This window comes from Lepidochelys kempii, chromosome 5 (assembly GCF_965140265.1).
Source record: "Lepidochelys kempii isolate rLepKem1 chromosome 5, rLepKem1.hap2, whole genome shotgun sequence".
In the NCBI taxonomy this organism is placed as follows: Eukaryota; Metazoa; Chordata; order Testudines; family Cheloniidae; genus Lepidochelys; species Lepidochelys kempii.
In genome coordinates this window covers 17,033,884-17,049,977 of record NC_133260.1, presented here as the reverse complement: position 1 = coordinate 17,049,977, position 16,094 = coordinate 17,033,884, and the positions used below count along the sequence as shown (strand labels likewise).

General features: G+C 36.7%; 1 protein-coding gene across 2 annotated transcripts in view; it reads right to left on the bottom strand.

Moving 5' to 3' along the window:
- Window positions 1-2,814: 2,814 nt before the first annotated feature.
- SMAD4 (SMAD family member 4) overlaps window positions 2,815-16,094 on the bottom strand; it is a 30,890-nt gene continuing 17,610 nt past the window's right edge. For both annotated transcript variants that reach the window (XM_073343557.1, XM_073343556.1), the window contains 10 exons: window positions 15,640-15,814; window positions 15,153-15,182; window positions 13,202-13,414; window positions 11,784-11,903; window positions 11,532-11,645; window positions 9,884-9,934; window positions 8,664-8,847; window positions 7,270-7,438; window positions 5,858-5,996; window positions 2,815-4,200 (listed from right to left, as the gene is read on the bottom strand). In XM_073343557.1, coding sequence (XP_073199658.1) covers window positions 3,989-4,200; window positions 5,858-5,996; window positions 7,270-7,438; window positions 8,664-8,847; window positions 9,884-9,934; window positions 11,532-11,645; window positions 11,784-11,903; window positions 13,202-13,414; window positions 15,153-15,182; window positions 15,640-15,814 — 1,407 coding nt within the window. In that variant the 3' untranslated portion in view covers window positions 2,815-3,988. The remainder of the gene's footprint in view (window positions 4,201-5,857; window positions 5,997-7,269; window positions 7,439-8,663; window positions 8,848-9,883; window positions 9,935-11,531; window positions 11,646-11,783; window positions 11,904-13,201; window positions 13,415-15,152; window positions 15,183-15,639; window positions 15,815-16,094) is intronic.

The following is a 16,094-nucleotide window of genomic DNA, read 5'->3' as shown; positions in this document are numbered from 1 at the left end:
ATGAGGCGACCACATCTGTATGCAGTATTCAAGATGTGGGCGTACCATGGATTTATATAAGGGCAATAAGATATTCTCCATCTTATTCTCTATCCCTTTTTAATGATTCCTAACATCCCGTTTGCTTTTTTTGACTGCCACTGCACACTGCATGGACGTCTTCAGAGAACTATCCACGATGACTCCAAGATCTTTCTCCTGATTAATTGTAGCTAAACTAGCCCCCATCATATTGTATGTATAGTTGGGGTTATTTTTTCCAAGGTGCATTACTTTACATTTATCCACATTAAATTTAATTTGCCATTTTGTTGCTCAATCACTTAGTTTTGTGAGATCTTTTTGAAGTTCTTCACAGTCTACTTTGGTCTTAACTATCTTGAGCAGTTTAGTATCATCTGCAAACTTTGCCACCTTGCTGTTTACCCCTTTCTCCAGATCATTTATGAATAGGTTGAATAGGATTGGTCCTAGGACTGACCCTTGGGGAACACCACTAGTTACGCCTATCCATTCTGAAAATTTACCATTTATTCCTACTCTTTGTTCCCTGTCTTTTAACCAGTTCTCAGTCCATGAAAGGATCTTCCCTCTTATCCCACGACAACTTACTTTACATAACAGCCTTTGGTGAGGGACCTTGTCAAAGGCTTTCTGGAAATCTAAGTACACTATGTCCACTGGATCCCCCCCTTGTCCACATGTTTGTTGACCCCCTCAAAGAACTCTAATAGATTAGTAAGACATGATCTCCCTTAGTACATTTTTACATTTAATTTTGCAGTGTTTATGCTCCTTTCTATTTACCTCACTAGGATTTGACTTCCACTTTTTAAATGATGCCTTTTTATCTCTCACTGCTTCTTTTACATGGTTGTTAAGCCACAGTGGCCCTTTTTTAGTTCTTTTACTGTGTTTTTTAATTTGGGGTATACATTTAAATTGAGCCTCTATTATGGTGTCTTTGAAAAGTGTCCAGCAGCTTGCAGGGATTTCACTCTAGTCACTGTACCTTTTAACTTCTGTTGAACTAATCTCCTCATTTTTGCATAGTTCCCCTTTCTGAAATTAAATGTCACAGTGTTCTTCCCACCACAGGAATGTTAAATGTTATTATACTATGGTCACTATTTCCACATGCATGCTGGGAATCGTACCATGATCAGAGGAGCCTGCAGCCTGAGAGTGATTCTAGGGGATCGCAGAGATGGGGGTATGAGGAGAGGAGTGCAGCCCAGCTGTATGTCCTGCTGAGACTGTCTGGCACATAGCCTGGACAGAAGATGCTCATGGGCCTAGAAGCAGCAGGGTGCCCTAGCTGAAATGGGCTTCCAGACTCCAGGTATCAACGGAAATACCGTTTCTTAGAAAGGAAGAGTACACATGGGACATGAATCTCTGAAAGGGAGTTGCAGCCAAAAGAGTTTGGGAACTGCTGCTCTCGTCCATCCCCCTGCAAGCTCAAGATTGTTCTTATTTGTTTTAAGTGTCTCCAGGAGGAGGCATCCACACACAGTTTCACCATCTCACAGACCTGGCAGGGAAGTTTTCCTGATTATAAACCTGGAATTTGTATTTTTGGTTAATCCCTTAGTCATCTGAATGTATTGCTCTAATCTGAATACTCTCGTTTGCCTAATCTGAGCACAGTATTCCAGATGCTATTTACAAGAAATGAAGGGAGAGATCATTGCTCCTGTTTGTGATCCCTCTGTATATACAGCCTAATCTGTTGATTCCTTTCAGGCCACAATAAAGTATTTGATTTGGTTTATTTTAAATCAGGTAGCAGGAATCTTGCATTACACTATCAAGCTGGCAGAAAGTTTGGGGACTCAGGTATATGCAAAGTTCTGGAGGATTTCTTCCATGTAGCTGTGCAAAGATCAACAATTATAAACTGAAATGACGAGTGCCTTTAGGAGATGCATAATTCTTCATAGGAAAGTGACATGGAATCCAGTTCATGCAAACTGCCCCACGACAATTAACTTGTCAAAAGTTTGTACATTTTCCAAGTGGTTAGGAACCAAGAATCCAGGATTAAGAGCAGCCAGACGGGTAAGAGCAGAGTCAGGCTTCACTAGTTCCACCAACAGAAAAAAAACCTTCTCCCAGAGACCTTTTTTAGTTTGTTTTTTGGATGAGTCAGGATCTTTGACCAAATGGTTAGAAGCATCCTACCACCTAAGAAAAGCACCCCAGCTGTCACTAATTTGGGCAAGTCATTTGACTTCTGTGTACTCATCTGTAAAATGGGAATGACAACTGCTGACCACTTTTGTAAAGCACTTTGAGATCTATGGATGAAAAGGGCTCTATCTAAATGCTATCATTGTCCTCTGCAGATTCTTGATTTGATGCAAGGAACATGGCAAAAAACAAACAAAAAAACCCTTGAATAATCTGTTTCAAGACTGTTTCTTATTGTGTTACCTGCTGAAACTGTTCTATTAGATTGGCTCAACACAACAATGCAGGCAGATTGAATTAACAGTGTTTGAATGCAACACTGGATTTGCACTCAGTAGTTCTGGACCATTTCTTCAAGTTCCAATTCCCCACACAAATGCTGTTAGAAAACCCCATAGCCACACCCAGTTGCGAAGAAACAACAACTCTTCTGTACTTGTTGAGATGTAGCAAAAGAAAGAAAAGCTAGAATAGCCCTGATAAAAAATCAAAATTTAGGTTGGAAGTTACATAAATCAATGCTATTGGCTGCTGATGATCTTTCAAGGGAAAGTGACCAACCACTCTAGATTAGTGGACTCGAAGTGTAGAAGAAAATATTTAATCTAAGCAAACAAAATATAATTGTATAAACTGGGGTTTTCAGAATTTTATTTATACTATTAACTAGAGAGAAAGCATACATATTGTAGCTGTCATACAGTCAATACATTTGCAAGTTTTTCTACTTTAAATTCTCTATACAAAGTCATTGCCAATTGATGAGGTCATTGATGGCATCGGGCTTAAAATAACCAAGAGGTATAAAAACAAGTTTGTCATCTTGCCCCGAGTGGAAATGGTAAACAGATACAAAAACTGGATCCTAAATACTGATGTCATAATATACATGATTTAATGGTATATGCAAGTTATCACTTTTCAAATTAAGTATAAACAATCAAACTACCCATTTTAGTCTGACTTTTTTTCCTTTGTATTTAGGTCACAGAAGTCAGCAGTAGTTATGAAAATATGTTCCTACCATTAGATATTCATTATGTCATTTAATTGGCAATTTTACAGGTCGGATATTTCATGTTCTATTTAAACTGAGTGCCAGCACTGAAAGTATCCACTCCTGTTAGTGTTTTAAAAATTGTGTGCCTATATAAATAAAAATCTAAGACATCTTTTTAAAATACAGTAAAGGAAAAGAAACATTTCTTTTTCCAGGCTACTTTTAATTATTACCAACAACATACTCCTAATTTTTGGCAGTTTGTACCCTTCAATCTGGAAAACCACAGCAAGATCCTCATCAAGATAAAGAAATCTCTGTTGCTAGCGATTTGTTCCCTAAAAGAATTAAATGCAAGATTTCAGTAACTTTAAAGTTCTTTTAAGGTAAATGTTTATGGTGATTAGAAAGAATTTTCAGATATAAATATATATATATATATATATTCTGCATACAAAAGGGTCTCATGGGGCTCGTCAGCAAGTTGCCATAATAGAGCAGATCAAAGTTACCAGTGCTGTGTTCAATCCCTTTGAAAATATCCATATAGGCTTTACTTTAAGCCCTGAGCCACCTGTTGTGACAGTAAAGTTCTGAAAATGTAACTTGAAATCCAATTTCTGCATGTTCAGTTTCTTTCTGAAAAGAGCAAGAAGGCAAACACATTTTTAAAACCTGGTTTTAAAAGATTAAGCAGAACAAAAGTAAAATATATCTTCAGGTTATAAACAGAATTGTATTTTACAATCCACCATCCTGACAATATAACGGCCCACAGCAGTGCGCAGAGGGATCTCAGTCCAGAGGTTGAGGGTCTGCAATAGGCATGGTATGAAGTACTTCATCTAGAAGCTGGAGGGCCCGGTGTAAATGAATTTCAATCCAACAGGGTGTTTCTTTGATGCTCTGTCTTGGGTAATCAGGTCCCCAACCTTTCACAAAACTCATCCTGAGTATGCATAAGCGGCGAAGATCATCTACGCCGATTCCAGCAGCAGCCGACAAACCTAAATAAGAGGTTTTGAGTAAGTGTTCATGTGCATTTAGTTGCCTCAGACATGCTGTTTTACGCAACACCTAGCCAATTCTACATAGTAACCTGTTTGCTCAGCTGTTCCTTCATGTACAGTTCTCCCTCTCCACAAACCATACCAATCAACATTTCTAGATCTGTGCTACAGATATATGTACCTGTAGCCTGTGTAAGCTTCCAGATACAACCAATTAGCCTGAAACCAGTTATGTGATGCAAGCCAGTCTTAAAAGCCCATTTTAGAAAGTTAAGTACACTAAAGATACTTATGTCTGGAATTAAGTTAACAGTACACTGTCAGCCTTATGAGAAAGTATTGACAATTCAATATATAGCTGTGCCATCTTGATTCACAAAAGACACAAATCCAAATTAAACAAAAGCAAGCAAAAAAGGACTTCCAAATTTGTGTATGTAATTTATCCAGATGCACCTTCTATGTACAAGCACATGTATGGAGCCAATCTCAGTTTTTTCACTTCAACATGATAACCTAACAGGACTGTACAAATGGTGTTGGGAAAGCTCCAGCATCTACTGCAGTTTATTTGCTGCTAACGTGATTTCTTTAAAATATTTGTAGAGCGGGGTCTAAAGCCATAATTGTCATTTCAAATGTGCTATTAATGAGAACTGTTTGTATTTCCATTTTAAACCTCTATTTCAGTGAATTTAGCTTCGCAATAAACATTTCCCAACAGTGTAAGGTTGGTACAGACAATAGATTGCCTTCTCAAGGAAGATTTTTTCTGTTTAAAATGTTTAATGTTTAAAAGCAGACAAAAATGTACTCCATATTTAAATAAAAAAACCTTACCCAAATTATTCTGTTTCTTTTTTATATTGTTTTGTTCATGTTTAATGAAACAAAAGAAAAGATGAATATGGCAAGTGATCATTAAATAGGACTGGTGCTTTCTGTTAATAAAACAAGTTAAATGTTGTGGCCAAAATAATTTTCAATGTTCTCTGAAATGGCTTGAAATATCTACTTGCCAACAGCAATACGGAAGCTAGAGAAGATTGATTTGCTTAAGTGTCCAGCATTTTCAAAAGTCTGGCTACTTATTTAGGTGCCTAAATATGGACTTAGGAGCCTAAACTTAGGCACCAATTTAAAAAAACAAACAAACTTTCCTCTTAGCAAAATTCAGGGCAAGCTCAGTGACAGATCCCAGCACCTTCCTCCAGAACAGGCTTCTTACATGGCTGTTTCCCCTAGACCTCAGTGATGGGCCCCAGTCTCTCCCCCTCTCCCCCCACATTTCTTTGGCGGCTGACTAGTACATTTAGTTCTCTCTGGGAAATTTTTCACACTCTGTTTTAGGAGGGGGAGATACAACTTCATTTAGAGGAAAAGAGTTATACTGTTTGACCTTTGTGCCTCGGAAGCAGCGTACTTTGTCACACTGCTTTTATACAAATTCTGCAGCCCCGTTCACACCCGGAATTTCCACAGACTTCACAATGGGAGCTTCATGTGCAGAGAAGCTACAGAAATGGGTGCTTTATTTACTTAATAAAAATAAGAGTAAGTCTGAAGTGTGAATAAGCAGAGATATAATATGGTCCCCATTCTCTGTAGGGTGTTTTTCCTTAAAAAGAGCAAAGAAATTACTTAATGTACTTACTGATAGCTGGGGCTATTCCACCTACTGATCCTGGTCCAGGGATGTTTCCAGCTACTGCTGCAGCCTGGGCAGCAGCTGCAGCTTGGGCAGTAGCAGCCTGCTGCTGCATCTGACGATGACACTGGCGTAAATCAAACACCTTTAAAAAAATATAAGTCCTGCATTACATCGATTTATCTTAACCACTGAGGGAAAGAGTTCATAAGAGCCAGTGCTATCATTGCTGTTATGTATGAGATAAATTAAAAATCGTAACACCACAGAGTTACGGGCAAGCTTTTACCGACTGAATTTTTATTTCTAGAACATATAGGGGTCAAAAAAAATCTATCCATTGTTTTTACAGACTCTTCCAAGATTTGAGCACTAGTAGCTTTAAAAAAAGCCCAACACATTGAGGCCCTGACTGAATCTGAGTGGGCTAAAGAGGCTACTTGTGTAGATCAAATTGCAGGATCAGGGCCTAAGATTGTCATAAACCGACAAAATCCAGGAGAAGGTCATAGCTTAATACTTAATTTAAAAAAGCAAGGCATATAAATGAAAAATTAGAAATGTGTCCTCCTAAACTTTGAGAGTCCCCATCTGCTTTTGTCACAGCCTTGTTGAAATATGGAAATTTACTTACACAGAATACGGACACATGGTAGGCCTCAAATTAGAACAGCTAGGTTTCAGTTTGTGGGCACACTGCTTTTTTATGATCAGACAGGTTATTGAAATACACAAGAATTCTGCTCTCAGAGACTGAAGGTTTCTGCAGTGAATGAAAGAAATCCAGAGCTCTGGGTATGTTGCCCAGCAAAGTAGTTTGGTTTTAAATCTCGTTTTACCCTGAGATGTACGTAAAGTGAATGTTCATTTTAATGTAGGTTACATTTGAAATCTTGCAGAAAAATATACAATTTTGTATAAAGTTTGACTTTTGGTGGATTCATTGGTTCAATATTTCCATGTCCATGCTTTTAAAAAAAAATTAGCTATTTTTTCAAGATTTTAATATTACATTTCAAAATATCTTTTTTTCCAGAATGAGAAAAATAATTGGACCATATTATAAGCTTAAGGAACCAACTTTTTGAATTAACTCATTTGAACAAAAACTGCTAAAATGCAATATCACTGCTAAGATAGCTTGTGACAGAATTATGAAATGGCTGATTGCTTCCATAACATCTAAATAAACACTGCCAATTTAAAAAGCCAGTCATCAACAATAAAACGAACAAAACTTCATTGGGCACTAGTTAGAGACTAAAACAGTTTTTGTTTTTTTTTAAGTGGGAAAAAATAATTTAGGTTATTTGGTTTACATTTCTTTCAACACTTCATAAAACAATTTCTTTGCCATCTACAAAGAACAAATTCATTTGTTATTTCCTACAACTGTCATCCAGGATATTCAAACCAACCTTTATATATGCACTTGGGTAAATCTTGTGAACTGCATCTCCTGGTGCACGCCCTGCTTCTCTATCCAAGTAGTAACTCTGAACGAAGACTGCGTGGTCACTGAGGCACCTAACCCACACGTCGCCTTCACCTTTACATTCCAACTGCACCCCTTTACCTATGTGCAACCTTAAAAAGGGAAAAAGGTCCAATGTACTTATGTTCACAAACTACACACTAGAACCTCCTTAAATGAGCCATACACAAATCCTAAGAGTTCTCAGCAGTCCACTACACCATAATCTAAATTTTAGGCTGTAAAATAATTTACCTAGAAGGTGAATAATTAACTATTTTTCAAAGAATTGGGATTGCTGAAGTCTTAGCAGCAGCAGCAGTCCACTGCAAGCTATGCAACAAAGCATGAAGGTATATCACATCCACTGTATAATGAGCACACTGCATTGTACATGTAACATTAACTTTATGGAAGTAGCAGCATGAATAGGCAATGTAGGTCAAGGAACATTTAAAGTAATTATATAGACATAGAATCTGCATTCCAAAACTGTATCTCAGCAAATACAACACTTGGGCCTCCTATTTCAGCAGAATAAGGATCCACACTGACAAGTGTCCTAAAGTGTTTGCAGCGTTGCTGTAGCCATACTGTGAGGTAATAGCTTTTCCTGGCCCACCTTCTGTTGGTGAAAGATACCACCTTTCAAGCTACACAGAGCTCTTCTAAAGTCAAGTGTACAGTCCTGCGTTAGAGAATAGCAGTGTATACATCTTTTGAAGCAATGCTTCAATACAGCAACATGACCTCTTGGTGATGTCACAATAATGCACCATATTTTAAGCTAACTAACTATAAACACTTGAAATTATTTTAGTCCTGTTGTACTCCTGTTTGTTTCATGGGGAAAGGACTTTATCACTAGCAAAAGAGTTCCTGAAGGCCTTTTTCTGCTCCTTCACCAAAACTTAAGTGTGAGGTGAGACTGAAAAACAAGTATCTTTTTTCCATTTGCCTATGATGCTCTAAAGAACCTGTGTGCTTCACTTAGTCTAATCTTTGCCCTTACCCTCAATAGATTAAGTCTTCTCTCCCCAAGCACAAGGACACAAATTGTTCTTAAAATTATGACAACTTTCAAACACAATTATATAAACCAACAAATGAAATATGCCACATCAAGGGGCACACTCCTGGGCCACTCATGCACTACTCAGATGGATGAACGTACCCAAAGTGTGAACCCAAAGGCCCAGGAAAACACAAGCTGTATCGTATCAATCAGAATGTACATAACGGAATTTATATCTTCAAAAGAAAGATATATACCAAAATCTTGAACAATAAATATAAAATACAACCAAAGTCTGGCATTCCAGAAGACATGCAAAATACCTTGCTCTTTCAATGGCTTCTGTTCTGTGTACATTAGAAAGCTGGCCCAGGCAAAAGCGGTCTCCTCCAGAGGGGTCCACATAGCCATCAACAGTAACAACTGGACAGCTTGAAGGGACTTTAAATGTCTCCCCAACTTGCACATCCATTTCAAAGTAAGCAATTGAACACCAGTACTCCGGAGCTAGAGAAGACAAAGAACAGGCTGAAATGTGCCAGTAAAAATCCTGCAAAACCCTGAGACACAAGTGTTTAGAACTTTTACCATTTGTACTTGCAATTTAATTTTCAAAAGTGTGTATGTATGTAAGAAGTCAGTAGTGAGCTTAAACGAACACAAAATTGCCTCCGCTTTCAAATTTTTATGTATCATTTACTAGTAAATGTTTTGCACATTAGAGATGGAACAGAAACACCTGGGCAGGAATGAGGTCATGGTAACTTAAGCTTGCAGCTGCATTTAAAAATTATTCGAACTGCACCTCAATGTCAATTAATTTGCATATTAATTATACTTTTTATATACAGATAGTACAGGTTGATTTTTAGGAAATTAAGACAGCATCACCGCAAATTACTAGGAGAAATACTGTTTTTATCATAATAGGACAGACACAAAAGCTTCCAGTTTTTACAAAAACCCTTAAGGAACAAGTATTTCAGACTTATGTTTATGAAACAATACTTAATTATGAAGAGTATGGATCATTATAAAAATATGAATTTTTATATAAACATTGAGGTCTTATCACCAGTTAAATTCAGCTTTCAATCACTGCCAGTTTTCCTTTCGGTGGTAGAGGCCAATGAATGAACGAAAAAATAAGTTACTGTTTAAATCATACAAAATGATATAACCTATGTGATGGACAAACTGTATTATTGTAACGTTACCATACTACCTTGCATCTGCAAGTTGGCTAGTTTTCTAGGTTTCACACCAAAACTGTACTTGCTTAGATTCTATTAATTGCTTAAACAAATAAAAATCTGTTTTTTCTATTTAAAATCCATTCTTTGAAAGCGTGGGCCTTTAGTTTCTGGAAATACCAACAGTTATCATTCATCCATTTTGTTCCATCTCAGAATGTATTATTTCTTGTAACATATGCTTGGCATAGCTTTTGAAGTAGGTGATACATGGCTTTGGATCAGGCCCATACGGAATACATTTAATTTTCCATTATACTTTGAACAATTCTTCAGAAGCTTGCACTTACCAGGATGATTTGATATAGGAGGCTGGAATGCAAGTTCATTGTGAACTGGCCCTTTAAAAAAAAAAGCATGAAGTTTATTTTACATGAAGACACAGATTTATGAGTAATTTTGTTTTGGTAGAGTCCACAGTGTGCTAGGCACTTTCCAAACAGAGAAGAGGGTATGGTCCTAGCCCTGACAAGTTCATTCTAAAAACAGAGATCAGCAGAGAGGTTAGTCTTGGCAAAGCATAGTTAACTTAACAATTTGTTTTAATTTTCATTATAAATTAGCTATGCTCCTCATAGGCAGCACAGCAGAAGTACATCTTTAGAAGGGATTAAATGTGCCGTTTTACAGATGAGTTCGGGATATGCATCATGGACAAAGGCACAATGGCTTCTGGGAGAAGATGACAAAGTTGGCAGACGTCAATGGATGAGACTGCCCAAAGTGAGAGGAGCAGGAGGCCAAGGAGATAGCCCAGGAGTACCAACATCCATTTTTAGAAAAGTCAAGGTATTAAACTGGAAAGCCAAGTCAATATTGAAAACATTTATGAATAACGAGCACCAGAAATATTTTTGAACTCCAGTACTTCAGATAAACAAGATGGAGTATGGAGTGGGAACCAGGTAGAAGGGAGTAATATAAAACTTAATATCAGAGTCTAAAATATGTTTTGTTGATACAGGAAAACTGCCAAAGTAATTTATTGCAATAAGTGATTTTAACTCCCCCTCAGGAATAGAGTGCAGAGCATAACCACTGCAAATAGAATAATTTATAAGTACAATAATAGGAAATCCAGAATTATCCCAGTGTTTAGAGATTATTGAATTCCATAATAAAGGAGGACAGGCAAAATTAATTTTAATTTTTGTTCTTTTCTCACCACACTCCTTGCTCTTAGATAACCTATCTAATCTGCTATACCTTTTGGGCTCTACTGATTTCAATCAAACCTACTAGATTACAACATGGTAAAACAAAAATCAATCTATTTTGCCTTGAGGCCAAGAGCTAACTAGTAATCTTTAAAGAAAATCCATTTACAGGTCTGTTTTGTAGTAAGTGCAAACGTACGTGCCAAATGTCCCCATGAATTGGGTTGTAGTGGGGCCAGTCAGCAATGATTTTTAACTTTTATAATATTTTTAAATTTTAGTGCACATAAATTACACTTTAAAAGAAATGCCTAAGTACTGTAAGTTATTAAGAAAATGAGACTTTACTCTAAATATGTTTCTAAAGGATCTGAAACAGGAACTTGAACCAAAAAAGGCCAAATATTATTTCAAAATCTACTTTTGGACCAACACTCAAGGTCAAAGGAAGCATTTACAGCCAAGTTATAAAGTTCTATAAACAGAAGCTAAAAAGGGAAATACAAACAGGTTTTTAACTGCAAAACTGGATGGTGCCATTATAACAACTAAAATTTTAATCTGCTCTCACCTGTTTTGATGCAGCGCAAAGTACAGCTCACCAACTCTCATGGAGCTTTCGTATTTAATTGTCAGAATACGTTACACAGTAATTATAGTTTTATAATTAATAGAATTTACGTGTGTGGGGGGAAAAGGTCACAAGAGAGATTAGATTCTGCCATTATGCTACAATGACAGCACAGAAAGTATAGCAATTTGAAAATCCACAAATGCTTACAGTAATGTCCAGGGTGGGGCATAGGTGGGTGATGCTGAAGATGCCCATTCTGATGGTGAGGTATAGTAGGTGTGTAGGCTGCCGTTCGACTTCCAGTCCAAGTCGTTGTACTATCTAAAAGAAGAAAAAAAGGACTGGACTACTTCGCATTTAAGGGAGCTTACCCATGTCATTTCTATTTCTTTATTTCTCCTGAATATTTATTAACCGGTTTTAGAAAACTAAAAAGAATGCATGTACGTTTATACTCACTGTGATGGTAAGTAGCTGGCTGAGCTGTAAACCCATTCTGCTGCGTTCCTGGCTGAGGCCCTGAAGCAATCTGTAAGAGTCCATCACTATGGCTACCTGTCAATATACTGGTTGGCTGACCTGGTAAAAGAACATATTTCCCATTCATAAATATTCCACAATTTTATTGTAAGAGGGAAACTGCACAATCCTACTGAGGAAAACACATCCCAATTATCAAGGTTATTACAATAAAGCTGCTAGAATTTAAGGATATATTTCTTGCAGGAAAGAACCTTAGAAAGCTGCAAATAAGATACTTTGTGCATCAGCTAATTTTTCTTCTATTCCGACAGCGTATTGTGTGTCATATCTTATGACTGGGATTGCTCTGCACATTTTTATTTGCTAACAGGAAAATGGATCTTTGTTTTACTCAGATTTTGTTTTGGATATTTTCAATATAGGGAAAAAAGAGAAGCTAAAGGCTTCACTTGAAAGATACCGAAAAAGCAACATGCTTCACGCAGCCCCAGAAACACTTATTTTCAATAAGATTTCCACGGACTTAGAAGAGGGATCAAAGACTGAAAGGAAATGGAGACTAAATTATCTTCACACTCTTCGAGCAATATGATACTATGGCGATAGGAGCGATACAAAACCCAAAATACAAATGGTTTTTCTAGGCAAGGACTGAGGGATGTTACCAAGGTAGCATAGGGATCTTTGCATACTGCTACTTCCTGATCGGAGTACAGAATGATTTCATTTTCTAGGGCTATGTGATAACTGGTTCAATTGAGCACTTCCACACAGCTAAATTCACATAAAACATTTAAGAAAAATTAGATATGGCATACCAACGTGTTCATGAGGATTTTAAGAGAGTCTGCAATTTTTACAGGCTTATTTTTCAAGTGGTTCAATTAGTTTTTTTCAAAAAAGTTAGAAGAGAAGGTGTCCTCAGCTTCAGAAAGTTTAAGAACTACTACTTCATATATCCAGTTTTATTATCCCTCCTGCTGATTTAATGGAATACTGAAATTTTCCATTCCCACCCCAGTTGTTCAATACTAATGCTAGTACTCCTCAAGGAGTCAATAACTTAAACAACAACACAACAATGAACAGTGTTTGGAAGGGTTTCTCAAGAAGTGTGTATCAGTTTTTTGTAGTTTAGAAAATTCAGTCAGTGTAATGGGGGGGGGGGGGTAACAGAAAAAACTGATTCAAATTCTTGGCTCCAAGTAAAATCTCATTTTAACATCTGAGATCAACAGGCCACCTGTGACTGGAACAACAAAGTGAGGTATTAGTGTATTTACTTTGATAAAATAAAAGCAAGTTTCCTATGCAATGTCCACTTTAGAGAAGATCAAATAGTTGTGCCATTCAAGTATTCTGATTTTATATTCCAGATAATCTAAGTTTCTTACTTGTGGAAGCCACAGGAATGTTGGGAAAGTTGGTGGTGCTGGTAGTGCTAGACTCAGTAGGAGCTAACATAGCTGGGGTGCTGTAAGTCTCAGTAGAAGCCCTGTTACTTGGTGGATGCTGGATGGTCTGGACTGAATGGCCTTCAGCTGTAGATAAGGACTGTCCTTCGAAGTCATGAACATATTCATCTTTCACCAACATACTTGATGGAGCTATGAAGAAATAAAGGTTTAAATCCTTAAGCATGCATGTGCATTTTGCTAATTTATAGGCAAGTATGTGGAGCCGCTCCACTTCCAAACAATTACAACACTATTAAAGCTGCATTCTTGGAAAAGCAGTTTAGGCAACCATCTCTGACCTACACAGACCTTGTACAACATTGTGGGGCACGTTCTCTAGTTTACAAATAAATAAGCAATTCATCCAGTAGCTGAGAACTGTAAAAAGTAACTTTATAGCACACCAAAGAACAGTGAGCTCAACTTGCTGCCTCTGAAATAACAATTTCGTTCCCAAATTATGCATATTCTAACACCATGCTGGTTTGTGTTCATTAGAGTATGGCTGGAGGGGGTGAGAAGAGTGGAAATGCACTGTCAAGCACTTTAACTTACATTAATGCAATACTGAAGTTACAACTTTAAACAAGCAATTGAGAATATGCAAACTCCTCATAATAAACTTAATTCAGCAACACTGCACATAAGAAAAACCCTTTCTCTCCTCAAGCTACTTTTATGCAACACCCTTTGGAAGTGTGCAAGCACATGGCAAGGCACTACAGAACTCACTTCGTATTTAACAACTACTAATCCAAAATAGTATCTGTGGCTAGTGTGGGTGAGTTACAATTATATGAACACTAACTTTTGCATTCTGTATTTAATGTTTTAAACTAATTTTTTACATTGCATTAATTCCATGTTTGTTTTTGGTTTAAGAAATGTCAAAGGATATTAAAATATTTTCCTTTTGTTCTCTATCAGTTCCATAGCTGTAGTGAGATAGCAGCACAAAAATATAATTATGTAACCAATACATACCATGTATTTAGTTACTGTACTATAAACTTTGGTACAAACTTGATACTATGCACATAAATCATTTTCAGTTGCTTCTTCTCCTTCAGTAGAAAGCAAACTGGCCTGGAGTCTATTCTATCAAAAGTTCAAATTTGTAAAGTTTAGCCAATCAATTTGATTTTTTTTTTTTTTTTTTTTTTTTTTTAAAGTTTATGTCCAAGACTTCCAGGCACATGAACCAACAAAAAATCCCACCACATCTGTCCTTTAAGAGGAAAGGAAAACCCTAGCTTCGGTGCATCAGTTGCATACACAATACAGTTACAGAAATAACTAAAACCCTATCATTTTGCTTCTCTGAGTATACCTGGAAGTAATTGTTTAATTGTTTCCAAGTTTTAAATACATTCCCCCCAGTTTACTAATTGATTATTCTCCAGCACACCTGCCACAAGTCTGAAGTTAGAGTTCAGATGTCTGAATTAGTTGTGCAGTCTTAGTTTTTAATACTATTTTACACAGGAAAAGTCTATTTTCCTCCTATCACCTAGCTCAGATGGTAAATATACTATACTGCCAGACTTATTCCGTTCAAACAAAAACAAAAAAATTTTTGGCTTGTAACTTTCCACGCTTGCTCTGATTCCAAATGAGAGTTTTGGGGAAGTTACAAATGAGTGAAACTAGAGCAACAACGAAAGGTGAGTTGAAAGCTTAGGCTATATCTTTTTTGTTGCACACACCAGATTGCTTCACGTACCACTATTCTGAAAGGTCTCCTAACTAGAGGAAATAAGTGCATTTCTATCCTTGCTTTCCCTCCCTCTCTCAGCATGTGAGAACATTTGTGAATATGCTATTTAAAGTGCAATCTAGTTCTTTTTACATAGAAATCTTTATCAATTATAAACAACTAACTACTTACCAGAACTCTGCAAGGTCAGTCCTGAAAGATCTTTTAAAAAGAAAAAAGGAATCTTTTAAAAAGTAAAAATACCTTTAAAAACATGAAATGCATTTACAAGCTTGCAATACATTGAACTCATGAATATACACAAACTAACAGAAATTTGAGGTTAGTGACTACATACACTATGCCAAGACATCACAGAAATATGCAAACTAAAATCACTCTCTTACAGTTTACATGAACTAAATACCACTTCATATTCAGTTCCGAAAGGCTAAAACTGCAAATTTCATCCCTATGCCTCAAGTTTATTCCAAAGTTAAACTTCAGTAACTATTTCCAATAAATAAAAGGTAGAAGTAAAAGTAATTCAAAGTATACTTGGTTTTTAACTATGTCATTACGCACTCATTTTTATTTAGGTCTACATTTTCTAGAACATAAGGAAAAAATATTTACACTTTACTTCCACTGTTCCACTTTAAATCGACAGACTACTTACCAATGCCAGGTGACACCACACGTTCATAATGGTAAGGATTCACACAGACACTGTCACATTTTAGGTCAAAAGCATACTGACAATATTTAACATGCTTGAGTTCATTTTTGTGAAGATCAGGCCACCTCCAAAGACGAGCATAGATCACGTGTGGGAACCCTTTACGACCAGCCACCTAGAAAGTTAAAGACACAAAAGTCATCTGGGAAAGTTGGGGAAAAAATAAAAAATGACTTTCCCTCATTTCCCAATAACAGAATAAGGCTGGCTAGTACCGAGCAGATACCTTTCACTAAAAATTTCTCCTGCCATGTTTTTAAAAATACTTATCCTCCAAAACTCTGGATCCAATAGAAAGAATCCAAAAAGAAATCCCAGTGGATATTTAAACTAATGCAATTATTCCCAGGAGAAAGTATAAGACTGTGACAGGCGATATTGAAAATAAAATGGCC